At 39.8% G+C, this 19,047-nt stretch overlaps 1 protein-coding gene across 10 annotated transcripts in view; it reads left to right on the top strand.

Moving 5' to 3' along the window:
* Positions 1-65: 65 nt before the first annotated feature.
* HSF2BP (heat shock transcription factor 2 binding protein) overlaps positions 66-19,047 on the top strand; it is a 62,631-nt gene continuing 43,649 nt past the window's right edge. For 4 of the 10 annotated variants that reach the window (XR_010825697.1, XR_010825696.1, XR_010825695.1 and 1 more), the window contains exons 1-6: positions 69-248; positions 2,236-2,386; positions 7,068-7,171; positions 10,810-10,959; positions 14,615-14,753; positions 16,485-16,602. Coding sequence is in view for 6 of the 10 variants with exons in the window: in XM_066979627.1 (XP_066835728.1) it covers positions 213-248; positions 2,236-2,386; positions 7,068-7,171; positions 10,810-10,959; positions 14,615-14,753; positions 16,485-16,602 (698 nt within the window). In the remaining 4 variants the exon portion in view is untranslated. Of the gene's footprint in view, positions 249-2,235; positions 2,387-3,856; positions 3,879-7,067; positions 7,172-10,809; positions 10,960-14,614; positions 14,754-16,484; positions 16,603-19,047 lie in introns of those variants that run through there. The other 6 variants (XM_066979592.1, XM_066979589.1, XM_066979607.1 and 3 more) reach the window with 6 other exon arrangements.

Here is a 19,047-nt window from a genome sequence, read left to right as displayed (position 1 = left end):
GCCCGGCGCTTCCCTGTGGCGTCATCGCGGCGCCGCCGCACCGAGCGCTTTGAACCGTTTCCGCGCGAACCAACCCCGCCCCCCCCCTTCCCCCTTCCCGAACCCAGGCCAAATGCGGTTTTATTCATCATAAATGACGTCACGGGGATCCGGGGGATCCGGGCAGTGACGCGGTGTGACGTCACGCACCCCCCCCCCCCCCCCGCTCTGCCATGCGGCGCCGCGCGGGCCTCGAGGGGGACGCGCAGGTAGCGCGGGTGCGGCGGGGAGGGGGGGGCCGCCATTTTGTGCTGGTAGCAGAGCGGGGCGGGGGGTGCTGAGGGGCTGCGGTACCAGAGGAAATAAAAACCGTCTAAAGTCCGTGTTTGCAGTGGGAACGATACACGGGGGTTTCCTCTGTGGTGTGCGTTTCATATGGCATTCCTGGTGCCTCCCAGTGTGTTTTGTGTGGACTTGGGTTCTGGTGGTAGCAAATTATGCTATTTTTCTGCTTCAGCCACGTTTTGAACACTACTGGCCTTTCTGGTCTTCGTATCAGTACAGGTGTTCACGTGGCACTCCTTCACGGAGTCCTGTCGCCACATATGTCCTCCATACGTTCTTGAGACCAAAACCAGTTGGTTTTCTGTGAATTGTGTGATGTGGTGGTACTTGGCCGTACTTTGCCATAAGCACTTCCTAAATGCGACTTCCAAGTTAAAAACCTTCCTTCCATGCCTTCATTGTGGATCTGATGCCTCTGAAGAAAAAGAAAAGAGCAGAGTAGTAGCACTCAGAATAGTCAGGCATTGGGACGGGTTGCCCAGGGAGGTGGTGGAGTCACCGTCCCTGGGGGTGTTCAAGGAAAGGCTGGACGTGGTGCTTAGGGACATGGTTTAGTGGGTGACATGGGTGGTAGGGGGATGGTTGGACCAGGTGATCTTGGAGGTCTCTTCCAACCTTAATGATTCTGTGATTCTATGAAGTGGGAAGGCCGGAACTGGCCTGCTTTGTCCGTGCAAGTGTCTGGGCTTGAGAGAGCTAGGAAATAAACTGGGCAGGAAGCAAATGTGTAAGAAAGTGGTTAACCTGAGGGAGTAGGGAAGTAGAAGGAGGACTGTAGAGGGTGGCTGGAAAGGATGGAAAGAAATGGCAGTCCCATTTTCTGTGGGACTGGAAGAGGTACCCGGTGGTAATGACCTCCATTAATCTTGGGCAGCTTGACTTGAGACGACTATGGGGATGGCATGCTTTGTACCTTTAGGAGATGGCTTCTTGCATTGTTCTCTGGTACCCTCTTCCCTCCTGAAGATGAGATAATCTACATAAAAGATCTTAATTTATGAGATCCGGAGCGTTCTCAAAAAGCAAAGCGGTGCATGGAGATGTATTTTTTGCTTTGTGAAAGCATAGTGGGTGCTTAATGTATTAGGCAAGGGAAGTTAAACCTTTGTTGGTATGTGTATGGTAACCTTTTTAAGATACAGCAGCGGGCATATCTACATACATTGGAAACTGGAGTTTAGGAGTTTTTTATACAGAAATTTCTGTATCATTTTAAAATCAATTCACATTCTCTTGGACTTTGAGGTTACTTCATAGCGGTAGCCTGGCACAAGGGGAAATAGTAAACTTTTTTTTTTGTGTGTGTGTTTACTTGGGATTGAATTACTTTTATGTGGGATTAGATTGCAAATGGTTTTTGCTCCTTGCAAAAGGTGAATTATTTTGAAAAATATAATTTCTTCTGAAAGAGCAGTGGTAATTTGCCAAAGGTGACTGAGGACCTTGCAAATATTTGAGTTAATTAAAAACAGTTACAGTGTATGCTTTACAACAAAAACAATTGTCTCAAAACAATAGCTTAGCATATGTACAGCTGTTAACAGTTTCAAACACGTGAATGTTAATTTTTGCAACATTCTGAGGGACCTTGCACACATTTTAGGTGAAGAAACATGAAGAGAGGTAATATGGTTTGCTTCAGGCCAGAGTGGCAAAAATTGGATTACAGTCGTAGAGTTTCTATTCCAGAGTCTCATTTTAAATTATTACTGGCTAGTTCCTTTTTAAAATCAGGTTACGAATTTCTGAAATGCTGTGATACAGAACAAACTTTTTGTCTGAGAGAGAAGGAGTACTGCTGAGCAGCAGCGGTGTCTTTGTTGGTGGTTGGAGGGTTTTTGTGGTGTTCTGTGGGTATGGTTTTTGTGTGTGTGTTGTTTTTGTTGTTTGTTTGTGTTTCCCCAATTTCAGAAGGCTGAGACCAAAGAGGACTTCGTTAAAGTTAGAAGGAGTGATTTGGAAAGACTGACAACTGAGGTTATGCAATTGCGGGATTTCTTGCCCAAAATATTAAATGGGGATATCTTGTGGACATTCCAGAAACTGGATGCTGTTGAATCAAGTGAGTGGTACCATGTTGCAGTTTCTGTCAAAACTACTTAGAGTAAACTGGTTTTTGAATGGTTATAGAGTTTGTTGAGGTAATCCAGATTAAACTATAATGTTCAATGACTGCCTCATTAAATCAATGTGATTGTAATGAGGAAAATTAGAAACTATGTTAGAAATAATTAGACTTACATCAAATTAATCTTTAAAAATATTTTGCTGTGGACAAAAACATGCTTAATTCAGCCAGTAAAGGAAGCTGTATCAAAAAAAAAAAAGTGATTCTTCTTTGAGAGAAGGAGTAAGTAGTCTGTTTTTCAAAATGTCTTCTAAGATGAAAAAAAACAGAAAACAAAAAAAATGGTAAATAGCCACAGATAAGAAGTTAAATCTGACTGAAGAGATAATATTTTTGTATTTATCCTGTCTTGGTTTTAGCTTGGATATTTTTATGGACATAAATATAATAATAAAAAAAGAGTCGGAGACACTATTACAAAAGTCTTTTTACTGTTGTCCCCAGAGTCCAGTTGTTCTGTGTTAATTCTCTTTGCATTATTTTTCCAACAACTAAATCAATTCCAACATGACATCAGGACCAAATCTGAGCCAGATCCGTGCCTAGCATGTAGCTTACGTGCAGCAATACAATTTACTTGTTCTCCTAGGAATTGCTTTTGTCTGAAAAGACATGGGGCAAGTATTCAAATAGATTAGAAAGAGTGTATCTTCTGGAATACTAAGTGATTAATCAAAGATTAATTTGCAATGTCTAGCTAAGAACTCTGCCTTGATGCTGAGTCAGTTCTTGACTCCTGCTGTGTGGGACTCCCTCAAACACCCAAGCAGCCAGACCAAGGAGGATCTATCTAGCAGGTCCCTACCCCCTGGTGTGGGTGTCCACATTCACAAGGCCTTCTGTTGTAGCCTTCTGAAATGACATCTTGGTGTATATCCTTTTAACCTCCCTTGAGAGTTTGACCCAGATGACTGAGGCTAAGGCGGTGGAGTACTGGAAGAGAAGCAGGGCTCTGGGCCTTACGCCAGAATGTTTGCTGTCTTGGTTAAGACAGATGTGGAACCACTTTTTGTAGGATCCTTTGGCTTCGGGTTGCTTTTCTGCTGTTAACTAATTCTTTACCGAGCTTTCTCAGTGAGAAGTACAGTGGAATACCTAGAAAACATCATGGCTCAAATGCTCATGTTCTCCAGCGGTTCCCCCTCTTCAGAACTGTGTGCTAAGCATTATAGCTTGCTGCAGTCACTGGCAGAACCTCAGTGCCAATGCTTTTCATCCTTTTCTCCTCCAAAGAAAGACTAAGATAAAGCCTGAAGGCCCATCTCTGATACCAAGTAGTATATTGAGGCCAAGTTTCCAGCTGTCTCCATGATCCACTCTTTGGAAGAATTTTTCCGTGCCATCAAATACCAATAGAGATGAGGAGACTGTACCACCTGTCCCTCTTGCTGCCAATCAAGACATCATCCATGTCACAAAAAGTAATGTAAGTTCTGGAAATGATCTGCGTTATTGTACGACATCAAGGACTGATTCCAGTTGGGTTAAGCATTCAAGATCCTCAGTTAGTCAGACCCTTGATTTACCCTTTTTTTTTTTCAGTGCTCAGTCTGAGGATTTCTCTCACTGATTGTTCTTACACTCCTTGTGCCAGGCATCAGGGTGACAGTGTCAGGGTCTTCTAGCTGCAGATTTGTGGTGTTGACACAGGGATTTTAAGGCTTTCTTCCAAATGTTCCTGGCTAACCAGTACTCTGTAGGCTCTTCAGCCCTGTAGACCTGAAGCTGAGTCAGTCTTCAGATTATCTCGAGTATATCCCCACAACAGAGACTTCTCTTCCAATTAATGATGTGGTTTGAATATTTATGCGGGCTTTTGCCACTGTTTTGCTCTACAGTTGGTCAAGTCAAGTGGTGATTTTTGCTACCGCACTCTGCCCCCACCTCTGTAGTGGCAGCATCATGCAATATAGCATGCTGATTTGGAACACGTGGTTCATGGGAGATGAGACATCGCAGGGACACCAGTGCAGCTGTTGGCAGTCTTGGAATTCCATTGCTTGTTGGCGTTCATCGTAATTGTACTCAGTTCTCCACTTGCCAGAGCTTTGAGAGCAGATCTCTGTTCCAGAAAATACCCTGGTGTGACCTATAGCATGGATGAGAATGAGCCCACCTGGACTGAAACGTGCCACTCATTTTGTCCTACCTAAAGCCTTGTTCTGCTTGTGAGCCTGCTGTTGCTCTCAGAGAAAAATGTCGCTTTTTCCCAAAATCAGGTTTACTACTGCAGTGGTAATGTTAGGTATTTCCTGTGTGTATAAAGATGTCATTTCGTATTTTTTGCTCATCCAAGTTGCTAGTGAAAGCTTTTTCTTCATTGCTTGAAGTAGACAGTCTCAGCCTCAAGATTTTAGTCTCTGGAGGGAAGGAACTTTTTTACTAGAGGGCTGGGACTTGCAGGCAGTGGGAGAACTGGTCAGACTTTGCTGGTGTGCTGGTGGTTATTCCGTCGTCCATTAAACTGCTGTATGTTAAGGGGCTGTCAAATGTTGGGACTGGTGCATCCAACCTTGAATTCACTTCAGAGCAAAGGATTGCACAGCAGGGAGAGTTGACTTGACATAATAGAGGAGTTTCCAGGAACAAGGCATAGCATAGTAGGTCTCTTTTTATCAACTTAAAACAATACCCTTTTTTTTTTTTTTTTCCTATAGAGGGTGGACCTAAGCCTCATTTCCCTTGACGTAAAACATCATGATACTCTGGAGTATAATACTTCCCCTTTTATCTGGAGGACGTTAAAAGATAACATGTAGTGCTGTATTGACACACAGTAGTTAATAGCATTCCCTTTCCTCTGGCTCAGTTTTGGTTCCAGGACCTTTGAAGCCTAGCAGTGAAGGATGCAGTATCTGTGCGTGCCTGCTGGCTGTGCTGCTGCTGAATTCAGGGCGGATCCATCCTCCCAAAGGCTGGAAGTGATTCTTTTCGTTCTGGAGAGCCTGTGCCCTTCCAGAGCCAGAGAGTTTCCCTGGGGGTTGGTTCCACTGGATGTACGCGACAAGGATGAAGAGGTTCTTGGTCTGCCATTGATAAGCAGAGTATGCCCTGCTCTGACTCCAGATGTCTTTCCCTCAAGTACTTAGGGCCCACATTCACATGGTAATAGGTTTGTGGGACTGGACTTTCTTCATCTGAGGGAAGAGAAAAAAAATTTCCTACCAGTAACCTGAGAAGTTCCTTAAAAATTCAGTCCATTCCCCTCTTCATTTTAATTATTTTCCTTTGAGTTGCAGGTTGAAAAGAATTGAATGCTTGGAGAACGTGCCCTGGCACATACATATTTCCTAGGAAATATTTTCCTTTCCTTGCCTCTGTGGTTTCTGTTAAAAAGTCTTAGTGTGGTGGCTTACAATCACATGTGGGCTGAGGGAAATAAGTTCCACCTTTTTAGAAAAGCTGTTTGTAGCTACATTATCTTGTTTTATAGCTGCTACTCAAAGCAATGTGTGTGTATTTGAGGTTATAATATTTTGTCGATTAAGACAAAAAGAAAGAAATTTATTTCCAAATAAAGTAGAATTACTAAACACAATGCCAGAATACAACCTCTTTGGATAGTAAGGGCTGTATTTTTCTAATGTTATCTTTTTATGGTTTAATTTGATATGCTACTTGGTAAACACATTCAAAAATATCGACCACATATAAGGGGAAGTACATAAAGTGTGCTAAGCTATAAACTGAACGTTCATAATCAAGGGTGTGGAGCTTGAAGTGGTGTGTAACTTGTTTTTAAGCTAATAAAAAAATACAGTAGATGCTGTTCAGACGTTACTGCTTGGAATTACTTAAATGCGTTTCCTTTTTTTTCAGTATAAATACCAAGCACCCAGAACCATCGTTTTTAAAATAAAATACAATAGCTCTATATAAACCTCATTAATTGTTAAAAATATCCTTCAAAGTGATTTTTTTAAGACATTTTAAGACATTTCAAATATACTGCTTTGAACTTGACTTCCATTCACTGAAATAAAGCACCTAAATTGTCATGTGAAATACATGTGTATTACGTGACGTGATGACATCAGAGACTCATTTTTTAAAGGGAGTCAGTGATAAAATTTGTCACTGACAATGTTAAAATGGTTTATCATTTTTTATAATGCTTTATAACTGTTAATTTTTAAATACTTGAAAGAGCTGCACAATATTCTTACTATTCACATAATTTGTACATTGCATATTGACCAATCACTTTTGAATGATTGTGGTATTCTTTTTCTTAGATTTTCTCTATATTCACTGAATTCATTGAAGATACAGGACAGACTGTGAAAGCAGAACAAAAAAGTAGAAAACTGACTGCATTTAAAAAAATTCCTGGGGATGTGGAGCTCGGTTCCAGAACGGTATCTTACCAGCACACAGTATTTAGTAGATAGATGTGTTTCTTTCAGTCTTTCCCCGCTTTAAATCAGAAACATCATGTCCATTTAGTTTTTGTAGGAACTATGTGGCAAATTGCTATATGTCACTGTAGCCACTAGGAGGCGGCCTAACACAAGCAAATATTTAACGCATCTGCATTTAGTGGATTCGTTTTTCTGTAGTGCAAGCCAGTTGGTCCTAACTTATTATTTCCTTTATTTAATTTATTCTATCACAGGCATGGAGAAAAAGGAGGAGGAACTAGAGCAGTTAAAAATGGATTGTGAACACTTCAGAGCCCGCCTGGAAGCAGCCCAGGCAGATTGCATGAGAGAGAAGAAGGTATATTTGTTGTCGGTATATTGATACCTGTATGCTTGAGCTTTGAGAACAAAAACAGTAGTGATCAATTTTCCATTTTCACGTCACATCGTCAGCCTGGAAAATAGTCTGGGATTTCTATTCACGTAGTTAGATGATGAGTAAGCTACTTACCTAGAAGTTCATTACCATTTGATGCATTTTTCCCTTGTTGAAAGGGAGAAAGGTCAATATTATAACAAGATAAAATATGACAAGATACCAAAACGGTATTCAACTTGTACAAATACAAGTACGGTGAACAGGCTGTCTGCCAGTTACATACATAACTCTTGCATAACTGCGTAGATCTCTCTAGCTTCCATATCCTGTGAGGTGTAGCTGTATGGGATTGTGTTCTGGGCTTCTTGGTAGGGTTCTTCCTGATGTTTGGAATGTTAAAATCAACCATTATCAATTTGCCTCTATTAACGTGTTGAAGTAAAACAATGGGTATTTGGAAAGATTGTGGTGTACTTGGCATTGAAATGGTACTTCACAAAATCTTTTTTTTTTTTTTCAATTCAGTGTAACTATAACATATTTTCAGAGAGAAAAATAGAAGATAATGTAAGCCACACAATATAGAAAATGAAACTAGTTTCTTGTTTGGCTTGCTTGAAGCTGTGTACCTTTGTTTAGTTTTAATAGTCTTTCTCAGTGCACTTATTGATCCAACTGCCATGTACAGCTGTTAGTCAAAACAGAATTACAGTGCTCCTTTTGCTATGTCAATATTGTGTTTAGTGATTATTAGAGGAAAGTTGTTAACAATGAAGGAATAACCCAGACCATGACCTCTCAGACTGCAGGTCTTCCGTGAAGCCTTTTGGAGTCAAACAGGATCACATAGACTAGTGGCTTAATCTTTGAGAGGGATGTGTGAATCAGTGGTGATTATTTGCCTGTACAAGTTCACTTCCTTGGAACTGTGAGTTGTCTTCTGTAGTCAGCAGAATCTCATTTTGCTGGGGTTCTAGAGATAGCATCTGCCAGGTAGGGGGTTACACAAAGGCAGATGAGTCTACAGAAATGATTTCATTTTTGAAAAATAAATAAATGAAAAGATAAGACTTTCCGTTTTAGGGCATGTCTGTATGGAGAAGTCATTCTGGAATGAAGTTTGGTAGCTGGTATGATAGAATAGCTGTCTATTTGTATATTTCTTACTTCAAAAGAAGTATGTTCTGGAATAGCTGTTTTGCAATAGCTACTTAGTTTTGCTGTGGTTAGTTGTATAAGCACCCAGGATGAAATCTCTGTAGTATTTAATGCTGCTTAGATACTAATGTTTAATGTTGTTGTAGCTACTAAATAAGTGGGTCCCAACTTTTATGCATGTTAATGTTACAAAACGAATGGGAGGTGGTTTAGGTCTGTTATTTCTTTTGGATGAAACTCCTAGTTCAAGCATGGATAGTTTACTTAGAGTAGTTGTTCTGGTGTTCAAGATCAAAGCTCTTCCCTTCATATCTTTGCTGCAGAGCAGTATACATCAGTTGTCTAAATAGCTCCTGTCGTATGCCACAAAAGTCTGTTTGAGTGGATTGAGCTTATATACATCACAAAATCCTCTTCAGGATAAATGATGATGTTGTGTGTGTATATATATGTGGGGGTGTGCGTGTGATTTTTTGTTCCTGTTAATCATTTTGCACAGTGTTTTTCATTTGCTTGCTGTTCTGTTATAGGCATCCTTGTATATAGTTCCTGAATTATTTTCTACGTATTTATCTTCTGAAGGAAAAGGAAATGATTCACTGAAATGATCATAAAGTAAATGCCTTTTCTGGTTGAGCAGCGCCCTTTTCTTAGGGGGTCATAAATCAACATTCTGTTTTCCAAAATTTCTTTGCAGCGTTGTGTCGCTGATTAGGGAATTGCGGTGCTTTCTGAACCTGAGCAAAACCTGAAGTGCACGTGTTATTCTTGGCTAATGTCTTCCTTGCCTTTTTGTAGTTAGGTACTTAAGCACTGCTGTATTCTCGTGCCTTGACCATATCCTGAAGATGGTGGTGTTGCACAGCACAGTGATTGCTTCATGATGTGAACTCTCGGGAGTGTTGCTTCCAGCTAGGTTATTTGCTTTTGCAGGCTCTATTTGTCTTCTTGGCTCTTGAACGTACTATTTTGTTTTCCTTGCTTCGTACCTTTGTTCTGGTGTTGCTTTTGATATAATCAAAATTCTGGCATTTCTTGTGGTGGCTTTGCATCATTTTTGGGGGAATCTAACTATATGGTATGGCAGAGTTTTATGTCTCAGCATTGTTATAGAGGAATTAAGAGGTAAGAGACTTTTCGTGGCACTCCATGCCTAGGAAGTCAACAGCAAGTGTCAGCCTTTTGCATGTATTAAATTATAAGTTGAGAGAGAGTCCAGAGAGAAAATACACATAGCAACCTGCTTCATAAATTTCATTTGAACTTTACAAACTATACTCTGTGTGTTCCATTAGCAGCATGATAAAGCAAGTCAAATATGTCTGTCAGATGTGATATAGGAGGCTAGGTAGGTAATCGATGACAGACAGAAGACAAGCAGCTTTGTACTGGTAAATACCATGCTACATACATTTTTAGATGAGCTTACCTTTCTTTCATTCCAAACCATTGAGGTGAACCCCTAAAATGACAAGGTATTTATTTTAAAATCTCAATGGGAATACATGCTTGAAAGTTTTGTTGTGTTTGCTTACTTTCCAAAATGACATAGAAAAGATCCCTTCTCATTCCCCAGACTTCATCATGATAATCAGATATACGGGGAAGGCTGGGTTGAGGAGGGTGTTTTCTGAGCTGAATCTGAAAGTCACATACCCCAAAAATGGACAGAATGAGATGCAGAAGCTTCACTACCCCGTGACATTTTCTAGCAAGCCAGTGAGACATAGAATCATACCAAATCTCATGATATCTTCTGGCCAGCTTCCCATCTTATTGGAAGGAAGTACGAGCAAATTGAAACCGTGTCCTGGTTGTATTGCATTGCTCTGTGCTTTCTGCAAGCTCGCTCAGGTGACGGATGCATGGTAGAGCATGGGCTTTTCTGGTCCTAAGCCTGAAAGGCGCTCCAAACTTCAAACCTTAGGCTTGTTTTTCTAGGGACTCTGTCTCATTTTGCCACTGCTGTTCAGGAATGTGCCAATTGAAAGAAGTCGGAAGAGACAACAGGATTTATCCTAGATAGCCAATGTGGCAGAGTTGCTGGCTAAGACAGTCCATTTTGAAAAACAGTACAACTCTCTCTTCCTGTAAGATGTGCCCGTTATCTTTTGTAAGGTGGCTGGAAAGGCTGACCTCTGATGCCGAAATCCTTCCCTTTCTAGGAGACATGTAGCTATTTGCTTAGGAGTCGACTTTCCTATCAGGCTTCTCTAGGTGCCGCTCAGTCTGAGTGGGTCACTTGGTCTGACCTTGTGGACAGGCTTCTGGTTACTGTCAGCCTACGTGATATACATACGACTTAGACAGAGCTCAGGAGAGAAGGTCTGTATCTGCAACTGCTGTGAATTTGCCCCCTCTTTCATAGATGGCCCTGATGATGTTTCTTGTTCTGTCCTGTAGCCTAAAACACCCGGGCTGACATGAAGTGCAACCAAAATTTCCTTGTCCTGTTTCAGGAGAAACTAGACCTCCGGCAGCACCTGCATGAGGCTAAGCAGCAGCTCCTGCAGCAAGCAGAGTATTGCACAGAGATGGGTGCAGCGGTGTGCACCTTGCTGTGGGGTGTCTCTAGCAACGAGGAAGCTGTTAAAACCATCCTAGGAGGAGTAAGTATGGCAGGTGAACGCTTAGCAGTGGCAATGCTGTTGGGTATTTAAAAGAAGTACCTTGCTCTGTAACACGCTTTAATGTAGGGATATATCTCAGAAACTAGTTGGACAGTAAAAATGTTTTCTCATTTGTATATTTTTTGGGGAAAATCCATTTTCATTTAAGAAGCGCTGGAGCTATTTAGCAATATGTAGTGGGCTGGGAATAAGTGCAGTAATTAAATGTTATGTTATCAAACAAGGATTAACTGTTTTCCACCACACACTGTTAAACTGGAAGCAAGGCTACAGCTAGCACAGTGTAAATATCTTTGCAAGCTAATAATACTTGCACAAAAGACTTGCACTGTGCACAAGCAGCGGTTCCCATGCCAGCAGAAAGCTTGGAGGAGCCAATTCCATGGAAGAGAAGATACATCCATCAATTCTCAACTCCTTTAAATCTTCATCCTAATACTGTCTTTGTGCTACCTTAATATTTACGTGAGTCTTGGAGATTTAGAATGCCTAGCTGTTTCAAGTCTACTGAATCTTATTAAGTGATATTGTCTGGTGACTCGCCATCATTATTGGACTTGTGAAACAGTAGTGAAAGGGCACGCTTCCTACAAACAAAACACCAGTGCTGTAAATGACCACTTTTGTACAAGATGAGAGTAAAATTAGTAGAAGCCTTTTTGAAAACAGTCTTAAATATCAAAATAAAATAGAATTGATTAAAAACAAAACTGATACAGTGATCATGTGTAAGAATAAAAGGCCTTACTATGAAGATAGTAAGTAAAAATACTTTTTTTTATAAGTTTATTTGAAAGGCAGAATCGTTCTGCTGTAGTCATTCCTAACAATCATTAGTGCCCACTGAACTGCTGCACTTCTGGTAAAGGTCATAGTAAAATTTTTGGACATCATTTTCTTATGTTAGTGCACATAATGTGATAAGAAAGATGGCTGGGTTTGCAACAAGACTACTAGAAAAAACATAGAAGGATTACATGTCATTGCATCAACAACAGATTACAACTGACAGTGAGTCAGGTTATTAAAAGTTGATGGAGATTTGTCATAAAAAGTTTTTGGTTTGAGTTATTTTTGGACAAGCTGTGATGCCTGTAGCATCTTCCCCCTTCCCCTGAGAAAGTGCTATGAACTACAGAAATGTATAAGAACATCAGGAGTGCTTTCAAACTATTGCTCATATTTAACTGTGTGGGGAAGGGTGGCATCAATTCAAAATAATTTCGTGCCTTAGGGAACAATGTTCAGCTTTTTCAGTCATTGCACAGATACAGAAGTAAGTCTTTTGTACAGTTCTGTAATGCAGATTGACTGAAATGGTGTTTGTGACTAATAGAGCGTTCGTGTCCATACGGGTTAGGCAAGTCAAAACTCGAGCAGCAAATCTGAACTGTAGCACAAGTAGTTTGCAAGGCAATGGGAGAGAAATGCCTGGTGTTCCTACCCATGCTCAACATTTCTAGAGCTTGGAGAAGCATCCAGAGAAGCAGCATGAGAGACAGTTTTCAAGTGTGCCTACCTGCATGTGCCAAAGATGAAGTAAATTAATTCCCATGAAATTGTTCTAGTTGTCTTTCAAAAAAACTTCAGCTGGACATCCACATTACAGGGCTCTAACACTGAAACAGAAACTGAAGGTTTGATTTCAGAATGGCAGCAGGGTTTACTTCAGCATGAGAAATTTTGGATCCTACAAAGAGGTTGGCTATTTCAGTTATCTGCTATGGTGAAAAATGGCTTTGTGTTTTATGGCATGTTACCTGATGTTTTGATTCAGGATTTACTTGGAATGCAAAGGGTTCCTTAAATACCATTTGAGCTCAAGCACTTTAATGGCTGCTCTCAGAACTGCCCTTATCTCAGTGTCTTTGAGTGAGAGATTCTTCAGCTCCGTGAAAACACTGTCAAGCTAATTAGACTGTGCAGAGTATGTAAGGTTCGCTATTTATAAACCTGACTGGTCTCTGCTTCAGCTTCTCAGACCTCCCCACTAGTTCAGGAATGGTTGTTTGGAAAGAAGAAGGCTCAGCAGAGAGGACACCAGTGGTACCTCAAGAGACTGACAAAAGATTTTGTTTGGTGTCTGTGCAACATACCAATTACTTGATTTGCTTAGTACTCTGTTGTGTTGTCATGTGAATACACTTTTTTATAATAGCTTACACTAGTCTGCAATGGTAGGCTCTCTTCCTTCACTTTCTTTAACGTCCTTTGCTGCTTGAACAGTCATCACTGCTTATGTTAAAATGACCTTCTTGGAGGTACGTTGCCCATATAAGTATATAAAGTACATCCGGAGCAAGCAACGTGCATTTTTTCCCCTCTCTTTCCCCATGATCCCTTTATTCCTGTTGGTCTGGGACCACAATTTAATTTGTGAAGAAATGGAGTATTGGCTGACCCTGCCTTTTACTCCCTGTTGTTGAAATCACCCCACAGGAACTGTATTCCTTTCCTCCCAAAACATGTCTTTGATGTGGTCAGTGTGCAGCAATGGAGGAATAAATGAACGGTATCAGTAGATTTGTACATACTATGAAGACAGTGGTTTTGATAAAATACTGAATTTTTCAGTCACTTTGCAAAATGAATAGATGTTCCGGAATTTCACAAAATGATCGTAATTTCTAGGCACTTTCTTGAACTGTCTGGCTGTCTTAACTGGGTTGCTGCAGGAAATTACTAGAAGTTTCAGCTCTCTCATGAAACGACTAGCAAAATTATTAAATGCACTGGGAAATCTGGGCTTCCTGTTATGCTATTTTTTTTTACAAAAACCAGAATTCTCTGTGGGAAATAGTGTTTCAGCAATGTTTTACAGGTCAGAATTACTAATAAGCAGAAATGATTCTTTCAGTTCTTCTCTGTGGGTTCTGCCTGCACCTCTGACAAGGCTCTTTGATCCGCTCTGAACTTTGTGCTGGTTGGTTGGTTCTTCAGCTGAGATACCCCAAAACAGAGCAGTGTTCCTGCTGAGGTCTTGTGCTGCATGGGGAAGATTGCATCATGTAATTATGGGCTATACTTCTGACACTGCTGACTAAAATTCAACCTGTGACCCAGAAGAGACCTCAATTTCCTTTTCCAAAGAACTTCTGTGTAGCCTCTTGTTCTCCATCCTGTATTGAGCAATTCACGAATCCTTTTAAGATCCAATCAAATGCTTATTTACTGGGCATTTCATTGGTTTTCTTAGGAAATTCATGTCAAGCCACTAACTTAGGCAGCTGTCCAGTCTTCAGCTGGATAGGGTGTTGACCATGGCTGTTCTGAAATGTGAATATGAAACACCTCATGCAACTGCTGCAAAACAAAAAGATAACGTCCTCAGTTTTGAGACTAAGCATTAATTCTATTGTTTGATACATATTATTGTGGGTTTAGAAGGTCAATACACAATAGTATAGTTTTACAAATAAATGTAGTATTGAGTAGTTTCCCGTATTCTCCTGAGATAATGGTTTCTAATATTAGAGGATTAAACACATCACTTAGTGTGTGCCTGCTGTTTTCTGCTGTCTTGTGAGGAGACTGGATGTCTTAGTAATATTGCAGATTGTCCAGTTTACTGTAGCATCTAATAATCATTGTTGCTGTAGTGTGCATAATCCTTTTTTCTCCTCCGCACTTGCAGAGCAAAGCAGCAAAGTTTTTTACAATCACTGCACAGACTATGGAGAGCTTTGTGAAGTCATTAAGTGAAGACATGAAACAGCAGGATTTGGATTCTGATGAAAACCAGTTTGTGTTAGCTTTGGCAGGGATTGTAACAAGTGAGTTAATGTTCTCTCTCAAAATAGCATTCCGTAGGCACTGGGAATTTCCACATTGCCATATAGGTACTGCAATAATTACAGCTTTATGAAGTCAGGTATTTAGCCAGTGTTGGTATTTTGGTGACTTCCTATTCTTTTAAAGTTCTAACAGATTTTGTCACTCGGCAAGTCTGTGAGGAGTTGTACTTTCTGGAGCATAGTTCAGGATTAGATGTATAAAAACTATTCAGTTTTGAAAGTCCTTGAACTTCTGTTCAATCTCAGGTAAAACAAGGGCCATTTTACCCATCATGTGTACTCACCTTACTTTGTAAATGTCAAGCAGTATACTTTCTGAATCACCAGTAATGCTAACATCTTAGAGATGTACTAATCTCAAATTAATTGCAGATGATGCAGCCACCTCAAGGTATGTGTTCAGCATTTTCAAACTGTGGGAGAATTTTCTTGATGCCAGGTGGACTCCACTGTCTTCTAGATCTCCCAATTCCATGGTGCTAAGAAAAGTAAAAGTTAATAAACCTAACTTCCATAATTTCCATACTAAATACTTATTTTTAGAGTCAGGAAATAAGTAGGAAGCCACACATCTGTCTTAGTATGGCCGCCCTTGACTTGGAAGGCTATTAGAAATGGGGAAGATATGTCAGCTGCATTTTTGTGAAATGGTGCAGCTCTCAAAATGGCATTAGGTAATGTCATGATGTAAGATAGATGAAACAATGGGTATTTATACAAGTAAGGGAATCGGGCATTAACAGCTTTTTTGAATGTGTGATTTTAGGTGTCGTGGTTCCATTAAAGATTATAATAAAGCACTGTATGTGGCACGTTGTGCCACTGTACCAAGTAAAGGTGTAATCCAGTTCTCTCTCATAGCTTCAAAGGAGGAAAAAGAAAAAAAAAATCATAGCAAAAGTAATGTCTGAACAAAGAAAATGTTTAAAGGCTTGGATGGGGAAGGATGGTGGTGTTCTGCCTGAGCAGGAATCACTGTGATGGAATGAAATCTTGCCTCACAGAAGCTTATACAAATTTTTCCACTGAATTTGATAATGCCAAGATTTTTCTCTTTGTCTCTGTAATTTAGGAAAGGGGTTGCTGAAACTTCAGCATGATAAAGGTTGCTGGAAAATACCTCTTGCATATAAGGATGCCCTGAATTATGGGGCAAGCATAAGGAAAAACATTTCAGGAAAATATGTTTTGGAGCAGTAGTTTCTGGAAATGTTTTGCCTTTTGGTTTGTGCATGAATATTGCAGTGCCTGCAGAGAAATAGAAAAAGAACTTTTGAGTAGACTTTCACAAGTGTTTCAGTTGTGTAATGTGCCAGGCACATTGGATTGACTGATTGTAAAACAATCTGCAATCTCATTTTTGTAAAACGGAACCTATGATGATCAGCTTTGCTTCATTCCCACATTACTTGCAGATGTCAGCTTAGAACTGCTTAAATCCAACATTTTGTTTCATGATTCACTGTGTTACTATTAGGATACTGGCCACCCTGAATAAATATTTGAATTATCAAAGCAGAATTATGAAGGAGTTTAATCAGTATCATTTGCTGCTTCAGTATTTGCTATGTAGATGGTTATAATTTGAAGTTTATATAGATGCCATAGTTCATTCTTCACAGCTGACATTTTTTTAGTTGTCCTTATAATTAGCATAAAACTTTGTTTGAAACATGAATTTTTATAGTAATGTTTTGTGTTCTCTCACAGATGTGGCTGCGCTGGCATGTGGCCGTGAGTTCCTGGTTACTTCAAGTCGTGAATTATTGGACACAATGGTGCAGCTCCTGGGAGACATGAAGCCTGGACTCTGTACAAAATTCAAAGTGTATGGTGACCTTTTTTTTCTTTCAAATGAAATGCATTACCTTACAGTGCAGATCACAGTGATTACAGCAGGCTTCCCACTCTCACATTATTTCCTTTCCTGGAGATCATAGAATTGTAGAATGGCTTGGGTTGGAAGGGACCTTAAAGACCAACTGGTTCCACCCCCCTGCCATGGGCAGGGACACCTCCCACCAGACCAGGCTGCCCAAAGCCCCATCCAGCCTGGCCTTGAGCACCTCCAGGGATGGGGCACCCACAGCTTCTCTGGGCAACTTGTTCACCTGCCTCACCACGCTCTGAGTAAAGAATTTCCTCCTAATATCTAAATCTGATGGTGACATAAGGAATAATGGTTGGAAAACTGTTTTCACAGCAGCATTCCTTGCATATGCACTAGGCTTGGCTGCAGTGCTAGCTTCAACCAGGATACCTGTCTCTTTGAAAGTCTCTTAAGCACTGTAATATTGTAGGGATGAGCAGGGATACACTCCTCTGGCTTACAAGGGGCTCATGTTTTGATAAGGAAGGTGTGAGGTCAAGCTTTAAATAATAACCGTGGCAAATGTGGACTCATTCCTTTCCAATATGAAGAAGACTGTAAAATTCTACATCTGCGTAGTGAAAAAATGTGGTCTACTAAAAGCAAAAGTTAGTTTACTCTATCCTACTTGAATAGCCAGAAGCACCATGCACTTACATTTCTAAAAGGTGCTGCCTGTAAATGGACCTTGTGATACCAAGTTGTAAAGAAAAGGCCATAAGGCCATCTTACACCATTCAGACACTGGAAAAGTTGTACTTACCAGATGGTGGAGGAATGAAAAAACTGTTGGCTTTTCCTTTTTTTTCTCAGAGCTGCTACAAGCTGAGGATATGTGGCTTGAAATTTTAAGCATATGTTGCATTAGCTTTAATCCTGTGCTATGATAATGTTTTCCAATGTTCCACAAAGCTAGCAATGTTTTTCGTTTTTTTTTTTCTCTTACTCTGAACTTGTCATTTGATTAAAAAAAAACAATTAAAAAACAATGCTGTATTATGACATTACAGCAAATGCCAGAAATGAGATTTCTTCATGGCCTTGTCATGTAATGAAGGATCCTAATTTGCTCAAATGTTCTAGCACAAAATGTTTCCCTGTGTTTTATCTTTACGTCCATGGTCAGGTTTCCTTTTTGTCTGCAAGCTCCCTATATGTCTTGTTGGTGTTCATTTCCTAAACTCATTACTAACATTTACTTCTTCATTATCCTTTCTGGAGATTTTCCACTCTTGCAGCCCAGAATAAGAGGTTATTTTGGGGGGTTTGTTTGTTTGTTTTTAAGTTGTTCGCTGCATGTGAGATTTTTTGGCTGCTTGTTGATCATAAATAATCAACATTTTCATAAGCAGACATGTCAGAAGAACTCTCTGCCATAAGGAACATAAGGTAGTACAAAGTGAAAGACAATCATGAGATAAAGATATGATAGTTAACAGAAATTATAGTGAAATTTAAGAGTTATATATAGACAGACTCTGGAGTCATCATGAATTACGTTTATACACACCCATACACACTCATATATACATACACACAGACAGATTTTCTCAACTATATCTCATGGATGGAAATATCCATTATTGTGGAAGGGCAATGTATTTCTCTTAAAACATCACCATGGCGTTACATGGAAGGAAAGCATCAACGTAAAATGTAAGTAATAAAGGAGAAAAATTGGCTTCGTATTTTCAAGGGTGTGCTTGTTCTTTGCTCAGTTTTCTTGTTTTAAAATTCTTTTTTAGCTTATATTTTCAAAAATATTTTTCTTTTCTGTGTGACAAATCAGGGGAAACTGAGGTAATTTTAAACAGCAGTATCAAACACAAAGTAAACTGAAAAAGAATTCTCTTTTAGTTTTAGCAATCCTGTTTTACTTGTAACAGCATATAAATAAAACATCTACAGAGAAAAACTCATATATTCTAGCACTGCTACAATATCCATTCTAGTCTATGAGTATGTAGTAGGTGTAACCAAGAGATCTACATGAGTGCTAGGGCTGAAATCTCATGGGTTTCTTTGCCTTTCTGAAATAGCAGTGTGAAAGATTTCAGATTTTCTTTTCATTAGTATATGCTTTGTCCAACATTTTTAATTATTAGGCACTCAATAAACATTTACACAGTTGTTTGTATTAGATTGCTAAGAATCTTCAACTTTGCTTATGTAGTAATTGAAAGCAGACAGTAAAAAGATGTGGTTGTATGTACTAATCCCGTGTATTATCAGTAAAAGAGAAGGGAGTTTAGCTGTGCTTTTAGTTCTAGATTTTAAAGAACGCATTGACAAATACAGTAGTACATGATGTTAATTAAATTTAGGCTTCCCTAAATATGAAGACTACAAAATGCAAAACTAAAAAAAAAAACTAAAAACCTTCCATGTTAACAAAAACCAGAA

This window comes from Anser cygnoides, chromosome 1 (assembly GCF_040182565.1).
Source record: "Anser cygnoides isolate HZ-2024a breed goose chromosome 1, Taihu_goose_T2T_genome, whole genome shotgun sequence".
Classification (NCBI taxonomy): Eukaryota; Metazoa; Chordata; class Aves; order Anseriformes; family Anatidae; genus Anser; species Anser cygnoides.
The sequence above is the reverse complement of the archived record's forward strand: the minus strand, read 5'-3'. Positions and strand labels throughout refer to the sequence as shown.